Here is a 20,208-nt window from a genome sequence, read left to right as displayed (position 1 = left end):
TCATCATAAAATGTTAGGAAAAAAATAAGAAATGTGGGTTAACATCTCTGATGTCTTCACAGTCACAGACTTGGTTTAGATCTCATTACATCTTAACTGGAATCTTGCAATCACCCTTACACTGGCCTTCATGTTAGCCCACTGCAGTCTCTCCTCACCCCAAGGATCGCCAGAGAGAACCTTCAGAAACATAAATTGGACCTCTGTGATCCGGTCCCTGCCAACCTCTTCAGCTTCATCCCTGATGCTTGCCACCTTACTGCAGCCTGTACTACAGCTCAACCCAGGACTTGCAGATCCACTCACACACTGGGCTATGTTATGACTTTCTGGTTTTGTTTTGTTTTGTTTTTGAGACGGAGTCTCACTCTGTCACCCAGGCTGGAGTGCAGTGGTGCAATCTTGGCTCACTGCAACCTCTGTCTCCGGGGCTCAAGCGATTCTCCTGCCTCAGCCTCCCAAGCAGCTGAGATTACAGGCACCTGCCAACATGCCTAGCTAATTTTTGTACTTTCAGTAGAGATGGGGGGGGTTTCACCATGTTGGCCAGGCTGGTCTCGAACTCCTGACCTCAGGTGATCCACCCGCCTTGGCCTGCCAAAGTGCTAGGATTACAGGTATGAGTCACCACACCCAGCCTACTTTATGACTTTCTACTTTTGCTCCTATTGTCCCCTTTGCTTGGAATGCTTTATTCCAACACATCCTCTGCCCTCCTTGCCTGGTAAATGCTCTTCAAGACTCAACCCAGGGATTACTTCTTCCTAGTAGCACGTCTTCCCAGTAGCACGTCCTGGGTTGGGTCTCCTTCTTTTTTTTTTTTTTTTTTTTTTTGAGACGGAGTCTCACTCTGTCACCAAGGCTGAAGTGAAGTGGCACGATCTCGGCTCACTGCAACCTCCACCTCCTGGGTTCACGCCATTCTCCTGCCTCAGCCTCCTGAGTAGCTGGGACTACAGGCACCTGCCACCATGCCCGGCTAACTTTTTGTGTTTTTAGTAGAGACGGGGTTTCACCGTGTTAGCCAGGATGGTCTCGATCTCCTGACCTTGTGATACGCCAGCCTTGGCCTCCCAGAGTGCTGGGATTACAGACATGAACCACCAGCCCCAGCCATGGGTCTCCTTCTTTCATGCTCCCATAGCACCTCAAACTTATTTGTAACATAGTATTTATCCTACTATGATCTTTGTGGGTTTCCATGTCTGTATACTAAACTAGATGCTTCTTGAAGAGCAAGCCTTCTAAAGGCATGCACAGGGTCTGATCTAAAAGAGGCTTTGATAAGCCACTGTAGAACTGAACAATAGATATTGAACTGGCATGGATGACACTCTGGCACTCTCCAACAACTTTGTGTTATAGATTTGATTGTATCTCCTCTACAGGAGTTTAAGGCCCACTGCCCCTATTGACTCAGCCATCTTTCTACGTCTCTCAAACACCATCTTCCTCACAAATTCAACTCAATTTCCTGCCTCAGTTTGGAATGATCTCTCCAATTCCTTTAAAGGCTTACTTTCTGTGTACCTTTTTTTTTTTTTTTTAATGAGATTACACGCCTTTTCGGGCAAATTTTGACTGGGAAAAATTAAACTACATTGACTGATCAAAAAAAAAAACTGCCACAGAATTTGCTACATACTTGGGTCCTTCAATGTTTTAAGTGTGTGGAACGATGCTGCATCTATACTTGGGTTATCTTATTCAGTGGTGGGCCCTGAGAAAGCACCACCAGAGGGAGAAGATCCACCAACAGTGAATCCCCTAGGCATTCTTCCTGCACTCTGCTACAGCTTGGTAATGATGGGATTGCAGACTTTCTCCAGCCCTTTCTGCTGATGTTCAAATTCTTCCTTCTCAACGGCCTGATTCTTATCTATCCAATTAATAATTTCATTACGCCTGACAAGAATCTTCTGTTTGTCTTCATCATGAATCTTGCCTTGAAGTTTCTCATCTTCAACAGTTGCTTCCATGTTGAATTCACAGGATTCAAGGGAATTCTTGGATGACACCTGTCTCTGCTTCTCATCTTCAGCTTTGTACTGCTCAGCCTCCTGGACCATACGCTTAATGTCTTTCTTGCTAAAATGGCCCTTGTCATTAGTGACAGCACTCTTCTCTTTTCCTGTACTCTTGTGCACAGCAGAGACATTGAAGATGCCATTGGCACCAATATCAAACATGACTTCAATGTGAGGAACACCTTGGAGTGCAAAAGGTATGCCTATGAGTTGAAACTTGCCAAGCAGGTTGGTATCCTTGGTCATGACATGCTCACCTTCATAAACCTGAATAAGCACATCAAGATGCTTGTCAGGGTAGGTAGTAAAGGTCTGTCTGCGTGGAAGGAATGGTAGTATTATGCTTAATGAGAACAGTCATGACTACACCAGCAGTTTCAAAACCATGGAAAGGAAGAATGCCATACAAGAGCAACAAATCTTGAGCATTTTCAGATTTGTTGCCAGACAGAATGGCTGCTTGAACAGCTGCACCATAAGCAACAACTTCTTTAGGGCTCATGCTCTTTATTCAGTTATTTTCCATTGAAAAAGTCTTAGAGAAGCTTCTGAATCTTGAGGATACAAGTAGAACCATCATCCAGGAAAATATCATGAATCTGTGACTTGTCTAGTTTGGCATCTTGAAGGGCTTTCTCTACGAGGTCCAGGTGTCACAGAAAAGGTCAGCATTCAGTTCTTCAAATCGGGCATGTGTAAGAGGTATAGAAGTTGATTCCTTCATAGAGAAAATGGATCTCAATACTAGCCTGGTTGCTCAAGAGACAGTGTACTTAGCATCTTCACAAGCAGTATGGAGATGTCAGACAGCTCTCTTATTCTCACTGATATCCTTTGTATGCTTGTGCTTGAACTCGGCAATAAAACGGTGGACCACTTGGTTGTCAAAGTCTTTTCCACGTAAGTTGGTGTCTCCTGCTGTAGATTTCACCTCAAAGATTCCATCCTCAACAGTGAGGATTGACACATTAAAAGTGCCACTTCCAGGCCAAGTGCAGTGGCTCACGCCTGTAATCCTAGTACTTTGGGAGGCTGAGGCAGGCAGATCACCTGAGGTCAAGAGTTCGAGACCAGCCTGGCCAACATGGCAAAACCCTGTATTAAAAATACAAAAATTAGCTGAGGATGGTGGCGCATGCCTGTAATCCCAGCTACTTGGGAGGCTGAGGCACAAGAATGGCTTGAACCCTGGAGGCAGAGGTTGCAGTGAGCCAAGATTGCACCACTGCACTCCAGCCTGGGCAACAGAGTGAGATTCTGTCTCACAAAAAAAAAAAAAAAAAAAAGCCAGGAATGGTGGCTCACGCCTGTAATCCCAGCACTTTGGGAGGCTGAGGGGGGCAGATCACCTGAAGTCAGGAGTTCAAGACCAGCCTGGCCAACACGGTGAAACCACAAAAAAAATTAGCCAGGTGTGGTGGCGGGCGCCTGTAATCCCAACTACTCAGGAAGCTGAGGCAGGAGAATCACTTGAACCCTGGAGGCAGAGATTACAGTGGGCCAAGATCGCACCACTCCAGCCTGGGTAACAGAGTGAGAATCCATCTCAAAAAAATAAATAAATAAAAATTCAAAAGTACCACTTCCAAGGTCAAAGATCGGCACGTTTCTTTGAGCTCCAACCTTTTGTCTAAGGCATAAGCAACAGAAGCAGCAGTTTGCTCACTGATAATTCTCAGTACATTGAGATAAGTAACAGTTCCAGCATCTTTGGTAGCCTGATGCTAAGAATCATTAAACTAAGCTGATATTGTGACCACAGCGTTGGTAACACTCTTCCCAAGGTAGGCTTCTGCCATTTCCTTCATCTTTGTCAGAACAACAGAGCAGCTGTCCTCAACCTTTTTGGCACCAGGGACCAGCTTCATGGAAGACAATTTTTCCACAGACCAAGTTGCAGGGGGTAGGATTGGGGGACAATAGTTTTAGGATGATTCAAGCACATTACATTTATTGTGCACTTTATATTATTATTACATTGTAATATATAATGAAATAATTATACAATTCATCATAATGTACCATCAGTAGGAGCCCTGAACTTGTTTTCTCACAACTAGACTGTCCCATCTGGAGGTGATGGAAGACAGTGACAGATCATCAGGCATTAGATTCTCATAAGAAGTGCTAGATCCCTTGCATGTGCAATTCACAATAGGGTTGACACTCATGAGAATCTAATGCTGCCACTGACCTGACAGGAGCTCAGGTGATAATGTGAATGATGGGGAGCTGCTGTAAATACAGATGAAGATTCACTGACTTGCTGCCACTCATCTCCTGCTGCGCAGCCAGTTCCTAACAGGCCACAGCCCAGTACCAGTCCGTGGCCTGGGGATTGAGGACCCGTGCCCTAGAGGACACCTTTCTGGACAGAAGTTGTTTTTATCTCTCCCTTGTATTCTACTTGGACCTTGGGCCTGCCAGCATTATTCACTACCATGAAGGGCCAATGCTTCATATCAGACTGCACAACAGCATAAGCAAGTCTGTGTCCAATCAGCAATCAGATTTGGCATCAAAAAGTGCGTTCATGGGGTTCATTGCAACTTGATTCTTTGTGGCATCACTGAGCAATTGTTCGGTATCAGTAAAGGTGACATAGCTTGGAGTGATTGGATTTCCCTGATCATTGGCAATTACTTCTATTTTTCCATGCTGGAAAACCACCACACAAGAGTAGATGGTGCCAAGATGAATACCTACTGCAGGTCCCTTAAACATGGTTGTTTGCATGTAGGCTGGATTGGATTGTGAAGAAAGACACAGGAACCCCAAAAGTGGCCACTGCATTCAATAAATCCCCATAAATTCTTCAAATGACTTTGCAGTATGTAAATCAAGGTAAGGCCTCATTCAAGTCATTCAGTCATTCTACACATAGGTATTGAGTCCCTCCCTATTTTGTGTCAGTGTTGGGAATACAGTTAGCCCTCTGTATTCCATAGAAAGTATTTGAGTTAAAAAATGAAAAAAACACAAAATAATACAAATTAAAAAACATACAACTATTTACATATCATTTACATTGTATTACTTATTGTAAGTAATCTGAAGATGATTTAAAGCATACAGAATAGCCTACATGCAAATACTACACCATTTTACATGAGACTAGAGCATCTGCAAATTTTGGTACCCTCATGGTGGGGGACTAGGGGAGTGTCCAAGAACCAGTCACCAGCAGATGGACTGACTGTATAACCCAACCCCTACTTCATGGAGCTTATAGTCTAGTAAGGATAGATAACCATCAAGTGGAATGATGCAAAATATCGTATCAAATGGTGCTAAGTGTTATGAAGACTGCATAATATCATATCAAATAGTGCTGTTATGAAGACAACAGACCGCTTCGTTATGTAAGAAAGCACTTTAGAATTAGTGGGCTTAGAAGTCCCTTAGGTAGATGACATTTGAGCTGCAGCCTGAATGATGCCCTCCAAAGACACAAACTTTTTAAACATGACTAGCTTAAGTTTTCACAGCCTTTTATTCACTGACTTGCTGCCATGCCAATGTTTGAGTTACTGTTGGTTTGTCTCCAGGAAAAATTTTGAATTGTCTCCAGATAGTTCCAATTAAAAGTAAATGTAAACTTTCATTATCATCTATGCAAAGATTCATTCTTTAGCTACACAAGGGAGGACAGATTTCCTGGAAGAGAAGGAAAAGGGTATGGGGACCTGTGAATGGTTGAGAGGCGCCTGCCACTGGGAATTTGTTATTGAGTATTTAGAGATTTGAGGGCAGTATAAGCACCAAAGACAGTGTTTAAGTCTTTATGATTATTTCTCCATTTTGTACCTTCCGTAACAAATTCTATCAACTGGCAGGACTCCACATTTGACACTAAAATATATACAATTATCAGTCCTCCTCAGTTATCTGGGGCTATGAAAGAGAAAACACAAGCATATTGCAAGTGGCAATACAACAACAGAGCTTTACTGTAGCATTTTAATTTCTCTAAAATTACTACTTGATCTTTAGAAATGCCAGCCACCAGGGCAGCACTCTTCCAGGCAAACATTATGACTAAACTGTAAAATATTGTGAAATGTATTCACGAAGGAGGTGAAGACAAAATCAGTAAACAGGAATGAGTGAGGAAGTAACATACTGGAACGATGAAACAGGGAGTTTTTTGCAATTTGTAAATTTCAGCATCGGATGTTTCGTTGTGAGGTCTTCTTAGTCTAATGTTCACAATTCTAAATGTAATTAAGTTCACCAATACTTTGGGGGTTCCTACTATAGCAGTCAAAGGTCTTTTGTGAAGAACTGAAATGATGAATAACTGATGGTCACAGCCCTTAAAAACCTTATAATTCAATGAAAGGCTAAGGAGTAAAGTCCAGGTGCTCATTAACTATTAAAATAAGGCAGATTTTAAGACAGCCATTATAGAGAGTAAGGCAAAGTATTGTGAAATTACAGAAAAAATAATAATTAAATCTAGTAGAAGTATCTGCAGATGCTGTCCAGAGGAACTGGTGTCCTGGCTGAGATGGAGTCAGCAGTTATTGGCAATAATAGTGTTCCACGTGGAGGAAAAAAAAAGTGATCAGACACCAAGATGGCAACACACAGGCAATATTCAGGGAACACAGATACGTGTGGTCAGGGGACAAATAAAGAGTTTGGGGAGAGGGATTCTATAGAAACAGAATGAAAGAAACGTGGGTTGGGACTAGAGTTAAAGAACTTTAGACTGGCAAGTAATGAGACAGCATTGAACATTTTTTTAGTAGAGTGGCTAGCGTAAAGAATGGACAGAAAGAGCAGCAGTATGCATTAATTTCAGTTTCTATAACACTACCATGGACCAGGTGTTGGGATTAGACCTCAAATTTGGGGATTAGATAATTTGTTGATAGAATGGACAACGGTTTGTGAGAAGAAAGAGTTGAAGATGATTCTGCAGTTCCAAGTCTGGGTGACTGGGAGGATGTTAATGCCATTCTCTAAGCAGAAGCAGGTTTGGAGTGGAATAGGTTTGGTTTTGGGCATGCTGTTGACAAAACTGATGTCACATATCCTATTTCCTGATTCCTCCTGGGATTGTTCCAGAGCTATCACCATGATTAATAGTTAATATTGGAACAACTCCTTGAGAATAAAATGCCACAGGTACCATTTACGTATGACACATTACGTTCTTCTGGCAACTGGGTAGTTGATCTGAAAGGCTGGCTGTTCAAAGTTCAAATCATCTTCGTTACACAATGCCGCCCACTGCACGCCCACGGGATACCTTAACCCGGTATGCTTCAAAGACAATATTCTCGCCATCACAACAGAGCTATACATTGTAAACTGCAAACTGAAAAGTTGCCTTTATTCTGAAGGAAAATCAATTTAATATTCTTCTACCAAATTACCAAAACAATGTTTCTGGCGGAGGCTGGGGAGGGGTTGGTGGCAAAAGCCTTTCCAGAGACTGACTGTGGTGTGGGATTCACATCTTCAGTAGGTCCCCCAGGAGGGTAACGAACGTCTTGGGTAGTCTTTCACCAGAATTGTGTTCAACAACTCACGTTCTGGAGCCAACCCGCAGATCAGAATCCAGCTTAGACACCACACAGCAGTGATCCCGGACAAGTTACCCAAGCTCTTATGTCTCAAATTATTTATCTGTAAAACATCTACAACTAGAACTGAAAACTTGGCTGCCAGGCACTGGGCTGGACACAGATTTACAGCGGTGAGGACCACCAAGGGGAACTAAAATTCGAATGTAGGGAACAAACGATTAACAAGTTAGTTTCAGAATGAAAGACTCCTAGCGTAAGAATTCAAGTGGATAATTCCTGTAAAGCATTTAGTACAGTAAAGAGCGAAGGGAAATTCTGAATAAAAAGGTAGATGCTATTTTAGGATTTGGCCCTCCCCGTCCCCTACCAAAACCACGTAAACTCTTAATACAAGCGACTTTTGTCAGCGCCTAAAGGCGGCTTTTGGGATAGGAAGGGTCCTCTCTTCCTACTTGGGGTAAATGCGTTTTACCAACCTTTACCGACCCACCCAACCCCAGGGACATTTTTCAGGGGGAGGTTATCTAGTGCTAGACAAGTTCCCTCTAGTAAAGCCCCTTCGACGAGGTGCCAGGATTGGGGTGAGGGAACCTTGCCGCTCCCACAAGGGCTGGGCACAAAAAACAAAAAAATAAGATATTTTGGTCTTCCCCCAAAGCATAGTAAAAGAATTTCCCCCGAACCCGGCCGCCGGGAGCCCAGAGACCCCCAGCCCAAATAACAATGGCGCTACAGAGGGTGTGGCCGCGAGTACCTGGGGTGGGGGAAGGGGAGAAAGGCGCCCAGCTCCGGTCAGAGCCACTCGCAGGGTCACGTGACATCTTGCCCCGCCCCCGCCCCGGGAACAGACCTGGGCGGGGAGGGATTCGGGAAGGGGCGGGGAAGCGGATGGAGCGGTGGGACTGGCGATGACGGGAAGTGACGAAGGGGCGTAGTTCGCTGCGTGCAGCGACGTGGCGGCGGGGCCGACACCGGACAGCGGAAGTGGCTCCGGCGGTGGGACTTGAGTGTTTGTGTTTTGGTTCGTGAAGGAGCCGGCGGCTGGCCTTAGGGGAGGAGGCAGAGGGAGGAGGAGGAGGAAGAATTCGACGGAACTCCAGCGCCGGCGGCGGCGGCGGAGGAGGGGAAAGGAAAGAGGAAGGCGGAGCGGCGAGAGGCGGAGACGGAGCCCGACAGGGGCGGCACCACGGCAAGAGCCCCGCACAGTCCAGTGTGAGGGGAGCGACGCGAAGAGCAGACGACGCCGCCGCCGCCACCACCACCACCGCCATAGACACACTCTCATCCTACGGGCCACGCCTGGGCCTTGGTGCCAGGAAGCTTCGGCCCCGCAGCCCGGCTTGCTGCGGTCTCAGGTAACCGAACCGCCTCTCCCCCTGCGCAGGGGGTGCCTGGACCCCAGGTTGTCCGCGATCCCCAGCCTGTCCGCGGCCCTGCGGGTACTAAGACCCCCGCCCCTTCTCCCTCATGCGGAGCGGTGGCCTGGACCAGAGAACTATCGAACCCGGCGTCTTGTTCTGCCAGCCCTGGTGACTCATCCTCAAGGGGCTCTGGAGACCGGGATTTGGGGACTGACTGAGGGAGCGACGGGTGTCACCCTTTCCCTTCTCAAGATGGCGCCGTGGAAAGTGTACTGGAGGCCGCGGTTCCGCCTGGTCCCAGTGCTGGCAGTCCTGGGGGTCTCGGTCAAAGCCAGCCAGGTTCAGGGGAGGAGGTTGGAAAGGCCAAGGGACCTGGCGAGTGCTGCTTATCCAGGCGATCTGGAGTTGGCTATAAGCTACTCAGGTGCTCTCCAAGCAGGAACCCGGGCCTACTGCAGGTGTGAATGTGGGGAGGTCCGCCTACCTGCAACTTCCAAAGACGAGTAGTGTCGGTGGGTGGGAGATTCGTCAAAATGGGCCGTCTAGAGACTCTTGTCTTACGTATGGAAGGTAGTGAACTACAGCGTTAAGTAAATCCGAGATAACAGGACCGCTGAACTCCTTCACTGGGTAGAGACCATGAAACTTGTTCTGGTGTTATCTTCCCTGGAAGCTGTTTACCTCTGAGACTTTCAAACTTTTAAGTTCTGAACGTCATAGTTCATATACTTGGTTTTTGTCTTGCTTAAGTGGAATCAAAGCGTTCAATCAGTTGCCTTTCACATAATAAGAAAAAAACACTTGCACACCTCTGGGAATACTCAAGACTGCTCATAAACTTTATTCCTAAAGTAAAATGGAAATGATAACTCAGCATTTGTGTAAGCAAAGTACATGGAACAGTGCCTGGCACAAAATAAGTGCCCAGTCAATTTTTTGATCAAAGAACCCTTAGAAGGATTTTTACTATAGAATGAATAACAGTTATTTTCAAAAGACTACAAATCTATATTATGCAAAATTCTTGTTTTGCAAAACAGAAGTTTCAGTAAGCAGTGAATACAAATGAATACACGTAATTTTTAACCTTAGTGTTATGCTAAGTGTGTATTTACTATTAACTCTAGTTATTTCCTGTTTGAGATCCTCAAGGGAAGTAGCCACAGTTAAGTAGCTTTAAACCTTTTTTTTTTTTTTTTTTTTGAGACAGAGTCTCGCTCTGTCGCCCGGGCTGGAGTGCAGTGGCCGGATCTCAGCTCACTGCAAGCTCCGCCTCCCGGGTTTACGCCATTCTCCTGCCTCAGCCTCCCGAGTAGCTGGGACTACAGGCGCCCGCCACCTTGCCCGGCTAGTTTTTTGTATTTTTTAGTAGAGACGGGGTTTCACAGTGTTAGCCAGGATGGTCTCGATCTCCTGACCTCGTGATCCGCCCGTCTCGGCCTCCCAAAGTGCTGGGATTACAGGCTTGAGCCACCGCGCCCGGCCAAGTAGCTTTAAACCTTAAAAGCCAAAGTGAAATCAGAATCTTGTTTGATTTTTTTTTTTTTTAATGGGAGTCTGATGAAATTTGGAAGTACCGTAGAAATTTGGAGCATATTGTCCTTGATAAGTAATTTCTTGTTTTCGTAGATAAAAAGACAAATGGAAAATGTTTTAATTGATACTGCTTGTGTAATATCTGAAGATGTATTGGTACGTTTTCAGTACATATGTTCTCTAGATATTTTCTTATCAAAGGACCACATTATTGGCAATTTCAATCCCTACTATGTTTATTAGAGATTGTTTACATGTATTGTTTCATTTAATTCTCACAGCAGCTATGCAAGTTAGATATTATGGGAATAGAGACTTGGAAATTAAAGAATTTGCCCAGGCGTAAATTGGTATAGCCAGGATTAGACCCCCAAGTCTGGTATGTTTGTGGGGAGGGGGCATTTTTGTTTATACCTCATTATTTGGAAGCAACTCAGATATTACCTCAATTAATCTGTAAATATTTCAGAATGTAATGGTAAAGGTAAAGACTCTAAAAAGCTGGTGTTTAGTTAAGGCAGGAAGGTAGTTTTATTGCCTTAAGAACTAAGATCTCGTGGACATGTTAGGGAATTCAGTATCAAGAGCATATTATAAACTGATTTTATGGGAAAGGCATATTTCTTTCTTTTGTTTTTAATATAGAGACAGGGTCTCACTGTTGCCCAGGCAGTCCTTCTGCCTCAACCGCAAAGTGTTGGAATTTACCAGTATAAGCCACTGTGTCCAGTGTGAAAGACATATTTCTTATATGAGGTAGCTAAGTGAAATATAGCAGAGTTTTTAGAGAGGGAATCATCAGATTTAATATATTAGAATATATTCGGATTTTGATTAAAGATAGAAGGAAACTGTTAAGATTGGTTTGTGAGTGGATTGAAAAAGGTTCTTCAAATATTCACTAATTCCTTAGAGATTAAAAATTAGCATAGAAGTCGCCATTCAGGCTAGATTTTTTAATGTGTTGTTTAAATAAAAAATAATGGCCTGCAGGCTGGATGTGGTGGCTCACACCTGTAATCCCAGCATTTTGCCAGGCTGAGCCCAGGAGGTCTAGGTTGCAGTGAGCTATGGCCACGCCACTGCACTCCAGCCTGGGTGAGAGAGCAAAACCCTTTCTCAAAAAAATTAATAAAAAAAAAAAAGTCATGCATATTTTTCGTCTAAAACTACAAAAAAGTTACAATTAGTGTAAGTAAATAAGTCAGTAATAATCCCACCACATAGAGAACAACTGTTAGCATTTCTGTGTATGGTATACTTGAGCAGATGAAGAAACAATTTTAAGTCTGTCTGCCATTAGGCACACAAACCTGGGATACTGAAAATATTTGTTGTCCAAAATTACCTTTAATTAAATGAAAAATGCATCGTTTAACAGAAGACTTCAAATAATACTAAACTCTAGGATCTCTTCTAAAAGCTTCCCATTTATTAATAACATAATTTTTCTCAAAACAATGTTAACCCAAGTAGCCTGGCTACAGAACTTGAACTCGAGTCATCCCTCAGTTTCTCTGGGTTTGAAACTCAGCTGTGTGTCACTTCTGTGACAGTAACTGTGTGACCTCAATTAAGCTTCTTAACATCTCTGTGCTTGTTTCCTCATTTATAAGGATTGTAATAATATCTCATTTTATAGGATTGTTGAGAAGTTAAGTACTTAAAGTACTACCTGGCACAAAGTTGAAGCTTTGAGGTTAGCCTTTAAAAAAAAAAAAAAGAAAAGAAAAAATGATTTTGGGCTCAAATCCTGTACCTTTAAATTTCATTTAAAAAATAGTGACATTGAAGGTCTAGTAGAGCTTAAGATAATCGTGCTATAGGCAAAATTTAAAGTGATTAATAGTAAATTTGCTTTACTGATTTGTATATTTAATTCATAATTGTTTCTTTACAGGTTTCTTTACCACCAGAAAGAAGAATATTGACCCCTTGAATTCTGGAAGTTCATTGAAGAATCTGAAATTAAGGACTTATTTCAAATTTGGACATGGCTAATCGAGGTGCAACAAGACCCAACGGGCCAAATACTGGAAATAAAATATGCCAGTTCAAACTAGTACTTCTGGGAGAGTCTGCTGTTGGCAAATCAAGCCTAGTGCTTCGGTTTGTGAAAGGCCAATTTCATGAATTTCAAGAGAGTACCATTGGGGGTGAGATTTTCTTTTTTCCCTGCTTCATTTAATCGAATCATATGTTGACAAAGTATTTTGATGTTCCAATTGTGTGATTATGAATAGCTAAGTCATAGAGTGAAGAAAAGAGCTGTTCACCTTACCTTAAGCTTTAAAACTTGCCTTTATTTTTGTTAAAATGATGTGTTTTTACATTTGATTGTTTGGTTAATCCCTTGTGGTTATATTGTCGCTAAAATACAGATAAAAACATGAGTAGAATCAGTGTCTCCAGTAATAAGATTTGACCTGATACCTATTTCTGGCTAACAAGTAGAAGCTTCTTCAAATTAATACAGTACATGTTTGTGCTTAATTATATTGGTTTAAAATGAATAGTAAAAAAAGTAACCTCAAATTCTGATCTATATAACTGAACTATTTGTAAATCATTATACTTATTTGTAAAATTAATTAAATGTAATTAAATACTGCTAGATGTACTTTTTTTGTTGTTATTTAAGAGATGGGATCTTGCTGTCGCCTAGGCTGGAGTGCAGTGTCCGGATCATAACTCACTGCAGACTGCAGCCTGGAACTCTCGGCTCAAATGATCATCCCGCCTTAGCCTCCCACTAAGTAGTTGGGCCTAAGGGTGCTTGCCACCATGCCAGGCAAGTTTTTTTTTTTTTTTTTTTTTTTTTTTTGTGAGACGGAGTCTTGCTCTGTCGCCCAGGCTGGAGTGCAGTGGCGCGATCTCGGCTCACTGCAAGCTCCGCCTCCCGGGTTTACGCCATTCTCCTGCCTCAGCCTCCCGAGTAGCTGGGACCACAGGCGCCCGCCACCTCGCCCGGCTAGTTTTTTTTTTGTATTTTTTAGTAGAGACGGGGTTTCACCGTGTTCGCCAGGATGGTCTCGATCTCCTGACCTTGTGATCCACCCGTCTCAGCCTCCCAAAGTGCTGGGATTAAGAGAAAGAGTCTCGCTGTGTTTCCAGGTTGGTCTTGAACTCCTGGCCTCAAGTAAGCCTCCATTCTCAACCTCCCAGGTAGCTGTGATTACAGGTGCTCCCTGCTAAGATGTACATGTAAGAATGCTCCTAAGCTAAGGGAAGAGAAAAAGTGATTAATGGAAAGGGACATGACAGAAAAATGGAACCTGAAGAAAAAGATGAAACAAAAAGGGGAAGAGTAGGCACTGACAAGGTGGTCATGGTGCACCAGAGATGAGGGGAAGGTAAGATGCAGGGTGAAAAGGAGACAGCGAACAGTATAGTATTGTCAAGAGAGGACATAAAGTGGGAAAATTGAATTTTAGCTGGGCATGGTGCTGCATTCCTGTAGTCCCAGGTATTTGGAGGCTGAGGCAGGATTATTTTAGCCTAGGAGTTCAAGTCCAGCCTGGGCAACACAATGAGAACCCATCTCTAAAAAAAAAAAATTGACTTTAATCAAAGAAACCTATAATTATATAGCTGTGGGACAAGAGAGCCTCTTTTGGGCCGCTGTTTAATCTGTGAAATGATGCTTTTCAATTAGATGAAATGTGGGAAGAACGACACGGTTTGAGATTCACGATATTTTGCAAGTGATACGTAATTAAGCAATGCTCTTTTCTGAGGTATTCGTATGTATATTTTAACCCCATCCTGTAAAATTAAAGTCAAACTGGAAATAAGACAGGTAGATACCAACTGGCATGTGGCAAGTTTTTGGAATCTGTCTTTCAGAAGCAAAACTTTATACTGTGCATTTAGTGAGTGCTCTTCAGCAAATATGCTTGAGAATGTTATTCATAATCTTAGACTCATTCTAGTAAGATAAGTTACAGAACTCTACTACCTCCTGGCCTTTGTATATCTTGTTACAGTGTTATATTAGAATGTTTTATGTTTTTTCTAATGGCTGAGCATCAGAAAGCATCATGGAGCTTTTGAGTCAGAAGTCTTGACATTTTAAAAAATGTTAATACACAATATATTGGACATCCTTTGTGATTTTTTTTTTCCTTGAAGGTACATCCACATGTGATTTTGTTGTTGTTGTTGTTAATACACTATATCCATTTTAATAATGAAATACTGCCTCTCTAGGTTTCACTTCCTCCAGAAGCAATTTGATCAAAGCTAACTGTTCCGTCTAGTAGGAAAAGGTTAAAGACTGCTAGATCGTGTACACCCACTTACTTTACTGTTAATGGCAGCATTTCCCAAAGTATATATGCATTCTGGGTTAAATACCTGGGCCAAATACATTTGGGAGTTACTATATGCTACTCTTTTCTCCTCTCTTTATTATTTTATTAAAATAATAAAAAATCAGAAGTACTGTAGTATAGAACTTAATTCCTGGGGAGCTTAAGGTTAGAATTTTTATCTTTTGGGTAATCCACTTCTATGTGTTTTCCTCATGATAGCTCAAGAAGGGTGTTTAAAAGAAAAATGTAACCCATATCCTGTGTATCATAAACATATCTCTGATATGTGTGTATCTCTATAATATAATCTCCATGTAACACCAGTTAGATTGTCTTGATTTCATTAATGAATTTTTCATAAAGATTTTCATTTCTATTTGTAGAGCTTCCTATTTAAAAACAAAAATGAATTTGCTTCCAAATTTCTATTAATCCTTTTTTGTTTTTGAGATAGGGTCTCTGTCGCCCAGGCTGGAGTGCAGTGGCGCTGCCCTGGCTCACTGCGACCTCCGCTTCCCAGGATTGAGCGATTCTCATGCCTCAGCCCCCCAAGTAGCTGGGACTATAGGCGCAAGCCACCACTCCTGGCTAATTTTTGTATTTTTAGTAGAGATGGGGTTTCACCATGTCGGCCAGTTTGGTCTTGAACTCCTGGCCTCAAGTGATCCACCCACCTCGGGCTCTCCAAGTGCTGAGATTACAGGCGTGAGCCACTGCCCCTGGCCTAACTTTCTGTTAATCTTTATTGGATACTTTTTCACTGTGCTGACCCCAAGTGAATACTATTCAGGAGGTATGACAGTACCATTATGATTGTAGCTGTGGACACTGTTCTTTTATGCTCTGTACTCATAGCTCTTCAACTTTAGGAGCTAGAGTAGATATAAAACATTTAAGAATTTTAAGGTTTGAGCTATTTCATGATCAACTCAAAAGGTCCATAACTTGCAGGTAATACGTATTTTTGTTTTGACTGACAGGTAGTAGAAGTTACCTGAAAAATGAAGCCAGCCAACTCTTTTGCATTTCAACTGCTGATTTTTTTTTTTTTTTCTTTTTGAGACAGAGTTTCACTGCGTGGCCCAGGTTGGAATGCAGTGGTATGACCTAGGCTGACTGCAACCTCCACTTCCCAGGTTCAAGTGATTCTCCTGCCTCAGCCTCCTGAGTATCTGGGATTACAGGCCCACACCACCACTCCCAACGAACTTTTGTATTTTTAGTAGAGACAGGGTTTTGCCATCTTGGCCAAGCTGGTCTCAGACTCCTGACCTCAAGTGATCCACCTGCCTTGGCCTCCCAAAGTGCTGGAATTATAGGCGTGAACCACCATGCCTGGCCTCAACTGTTTGATTTTCACTTTACTGTTTATATCTCCTAACTTGAGTTATTGTTCTGAAGCACTCACTTAAAATTTTCATCTCTATTTGATTGTGTTCGAAGGTGGATATCATATGTTACATTCTTTGTGGATTCTGAATTCATTAAGAATATCAAGATTTCTTCTGTAATTTGTGTGGTTCTTCCTAAATATAATAACTTGATTTAAAAATTCCTGTTGCGATGGGCATGGTGGCTCGCATCTGTAATCCCAGCACTTTGGGAAGCTGAGGTGGGCAGATCACTTGAGTCCGGGAATTTGAGACCAGTCTGGCCAGCATAGCGAAACCTCATCTTTACAAAAATTACGAAAATTGGCCAGACATGGTGGCACACACCTGTAGTTCCAGCTACTCAGAAGGCTGAGGTGGGAGGATTGCTTGAACTCAAGAGGCGGAGGGTACAGTGAGCCGAGACTGCACCCCCACACTCCAGCCTAGGTGACAGAGTGAGAACCCTGTTTCAAACAACAAAAAAAGGAATCCCTGTTGCCTCACCATACTTCATGCATCTTACCCCTATAGCACTCTTGATGAAATTGCATGCAGCAGATTTAGCAATTTAGAGAGTTCTAGCTTGTTTATAGGGGTTTAAAGTTTTCATGACATTTATGTTTTTATTGTTTGTCTGAAGTTAGCTGAGAGGTTAACAAGGAGCAGCAGGCTCAGAGAGTTGTCTTCCTTCTTTGCTTGGTACTGCATCTCTAGGCTCAGTAGCTCTTCAGTAAATACTTGTTGAATGAGGGCTGGCCATCTTTCATTTAGCACCTTGAATACCTGAAAAAACTTTAAAGATTCCTAGGGAGTTTCTCTTCTCAAGAAATATTTATTTTTAAGAAGACATTTACGTGATATTTATAAACAATCCTCAGTGGTTAGAATATGCGGTGAAATAACAAGCAGACAGTCCTTTTTTTCTCTTCTGAGAAAAGTGCTTCACACCACAGTTACAATTTTGTTTGCACTAATCAAAAATGTCTTGTAGACCCTAAAGTTTAGGTAATGGAACTGTACATGAAAACATTAACATTCCTCTTGCTGGTTCTGTGATTTTTGAACATTAGCTTAGAACAGTGGTCCTCAAAGAGCATTCCCACTTCCAGAAGCAGCTGCATTAACTAGGAACTTGTTAAAATGCAGAATCTCATGTTGAATCAAAACATTTGGGTGGGACCAACAATCTAGGTTTTAATAAGTTTTCCAGATGATTCTAATGGCAAGCTAAGTTTGAGAACCACTGCTTTATGTGTTCTGAGTAGTTGATTTTACATTGATACATTGATTCTCCCATACACAGAATAATTGTGGGGTTTTTTTGAGGTGCGGTGTTTGTCGGAATTTTAAAAACATTGTTGACCGGGTGCAGTGGCTCATGCCTGTAATCCCAGCACTTTGGGAGGGTGAGGCTGGCAGATCACGAGGTCAGGAGTTTGAGATCAGCCTGGCCAACATGGTGAAACTTCATCTCTACTAAAAATACAAAAATTAGCTGAGCTTGGCAGTGGGTGCCTGTAACCCCAGTTACTCAGGAGATTGAGGCAGGAGAAACATTTGAACCCAGGAGGCAGAGGTTGCAGTGAGCCGAGTTCGCGACATTGCACTCCAGCCTGGGCGACAGGGCGAGACTCCATCTTAAAAAAATAAAAAAAAGAAATTTATTGCAGTTATTAACTCTAAGTGAAGTGCTGTTTCTACTTACATATTTAACACCCATCTAAATTGGTTAGCATGGCCAACTAGTTGTTTTTATTCTAAAACAACATCTAACAGGAATAAAAGTTACTGTTAAAATGAAGAAAAACAAGGCTTATTTCAAACTTATTATTAACATACTATTTTACCTAACAATTCATGGCCAAGTAATTCTCAAGAATAAACCATTGTGGTTAAGAAAGAAGACTGTATCCAGATTAAAGTTTTTACCACAATGCCTGGCACAGAGTAAAAGGTTTATTAAATTATAGCTATTACAGTTACCATCACCACTGTTACTTTTGGCTGAGTCATTTTATCACTGTTGATATTTTTGTTGTATTGTGATGACATAGTATTATCTTGAGATAGTAGCTGTTACACCTAGTGCATAACATTTGATTTAGAAAATTTGAAGATTTGAAAAACTTTGTGTGTTTTCCTTTTTTTTTTTTAAACAGCCTGCTCTGTTGCCCAGGCTGGTGTGCAGTGGTGGCATCAAAGCTCACTGCAGCCTTGATGTGGGCTCAAGTGGTCCTCCCAAGTAGCTGGAACTGACTATAGTCATGCACCCCACACTTGACTAATTTTTTATTTTTCTGTAGAGACAGGTCGCATTGTTGGTGCCTAAGTTGGTCTCAAACTCCTGGGCTACAGCAGTCCTCCCACCTCAGCCTCCCAAGGTGCTGGGATTATAGGTGTAAGCCACTGTGCCCAGCCCAACTATGTTATTTGTGGAAGTTTCTCAGAGGGAGAAATTACAGGGCTAAAGTACTATATGTATGCGTATGTTAAAGAAAGTTTCTTTCAGTAACTGCTTAATAATGTGTACCTGAAAATTGCTAAATTGTTAAATGTCCTCACCATTAAAAAATAGTAAGTGCCAGGCGCATGGCTCATGCCTGTAATCCCAACACTTTGGTAGGTCAAAGAGGGCAGATCGCTTGAGAACAGCCTGGCCAACATGGCCAAACCCCATCCCTACAACAAAAACAAAAAAAAGCAAAAAGTAGCTGGGCGTGGTCGTGCACGCCTGTGGCATGAGTATTGCTTGAACTTGGGAGGCAGAGGTTGCAGTGAGCTGAGATAGCGCCACTGCACTCCAGCCTAAGCAACAGAGTGAGACTCTGCCACAGAGGTTGCAGTGAGCTGAGATAGCGCCACTGCACTCCAGCCTAAGCAACAGAGTGAGACTGCCACGGAGGTTGCAGTGAGCTAAGATAGCGCCACTGCACTCCAGCCTGAGCAACAGAGTGAGACTCTGCCACAGAGGTTGCAGTGAGCCGAGATAGCACCACTGCACTCCAGCCTGAGCAACAGAGTGAGACTCTTGTCTCAGAAAAAAAAAAAGGTAAGTAGGTGAGGTGATCAGTATTGAATTACCTTGATTTAGTCACCTCACAATGTGTACATATATCAAAACATATATATCATAAGTATATATTGTAAATAAATACGATTTTTATTTTTCAACAATACCTTAATAAAGCTGGGGAAAATAAAGTTACTTCCTAAACAGAAAAGCTAGCTAGAAAATTTAGATCCAAATAACTTATGTTTTTCCAGTAGCAGAAAGCTTTCTGCTGTTGCCCTTCACTTGTTAGCCTTCAGAATGGCTTGTTTGTGTCATTATAATCTGTGCTTTTATCTTTTTGCATGTGCACATTGTTAAAAATACTTTTGAGAAAGAATAGAAGACCTAGAGACCAAACCACCAGCATGTGGTTTTGATTCATGAGAAAAAAATGTGTGTTTCAAATATTCATTCTACTTTCTGATACATTGATAGTTAAAATTTGTGGAAGTTAATAATTTGGTTTCAAGTGAAATAATATTATCTTTATGCATGATATTTTCTTCTAAAAAGTACATATTCAGAATTTGAGAGGTTATTACCCAGAGAAGTTGATAGATATTTGATATTTCATATCAGTTTATATCACAACCTTAAAAAGTCTTTCAGTAGTCTTAATTATTCCCTAACTTGTTAGTTTAAAATATTATCATTATGTGGCTACTTTAACATTCCTGTGAGCTGGGAGTCAGTATGTGTGGTTCTCATCCTCACATGCGTTCATAAGCATTTATGTGAACTCTGTTAATACATTTGTAACACAAGAGTATTGAACTAGGTCAGGATTCTTGTAGGCCAGGTGTGGTGGCTCATGCCTGTAATCCCAACACTTTGGAAGGCCGAGGCAGGCATATCACCTGAGGTCAGGAGTTCGAAACCAGTCTGACCAACATGGCAAAACACTGTCTCTACTAAAAATACAAAAATTAGTAGGGCGTGGTGTCATATGCCTGTAATCCCAGCTACTGAGGCATAATTGCTTGAACCTGGGAGGCGGAGGTTGCAGTGA

The 20,208-nt window shown here is 42.2% G+C and overlaps 1 protein-coding gene and 1 pseudogene across 1 annotated transcript in view; one reads left to right on the top strand and one right to left on the bottom strand.

The window, feature by feature from the left end:
* Positions 1–1,790: 1,790 nt before the first annotated feature.
* On the bottom strand, positions 1,791–4,751 carry LOC104665710 (annotated as a pseudogene).
* A 3,728-nt stretch (positions 4,752–8,479) lies between these two features.
* The window catches only part of RAB5A (RAB5A, member RAS oncogene family), a 37,140-nt gene continuing 25,411 nt past the window's right edge, over positions 8,480–20,208 (top strand). The window contains exons 1-2 of the mRNA XM_010367605.2: positions 8,480–8,919; positions 12,362–12,617. Coding sequence (XP_010365907.1) covers positions 12,455–12,617 — 163 coding nt within the window. The 5' untranslated portion in view covers positions 8,480–8,919; positions 12,362–12,454. The remainder of the gene's footprint in view (positions 8,920–12,361; positions 12,618–20,208) is intronic.

This window comes from Rhinopithecus roxellana, chromosome 1 (genome assembly GCF_007565055.1).
Source record: "Rhinopithecus roxellana isolate Shanxi Qingling chromosome 1, ASM756505v1, whole genome shotgun sequence".
Classification (NCBI taxonomy): Eukaryota; Metazoa; Chordata; class Mammalia; order Primates; family Cercopithecidae; genus Rhinopithecus; species Rhinopithecus roxellana.
This window is presented reverse-complemented; position numbering and strand designations above follow the sequence as displayed.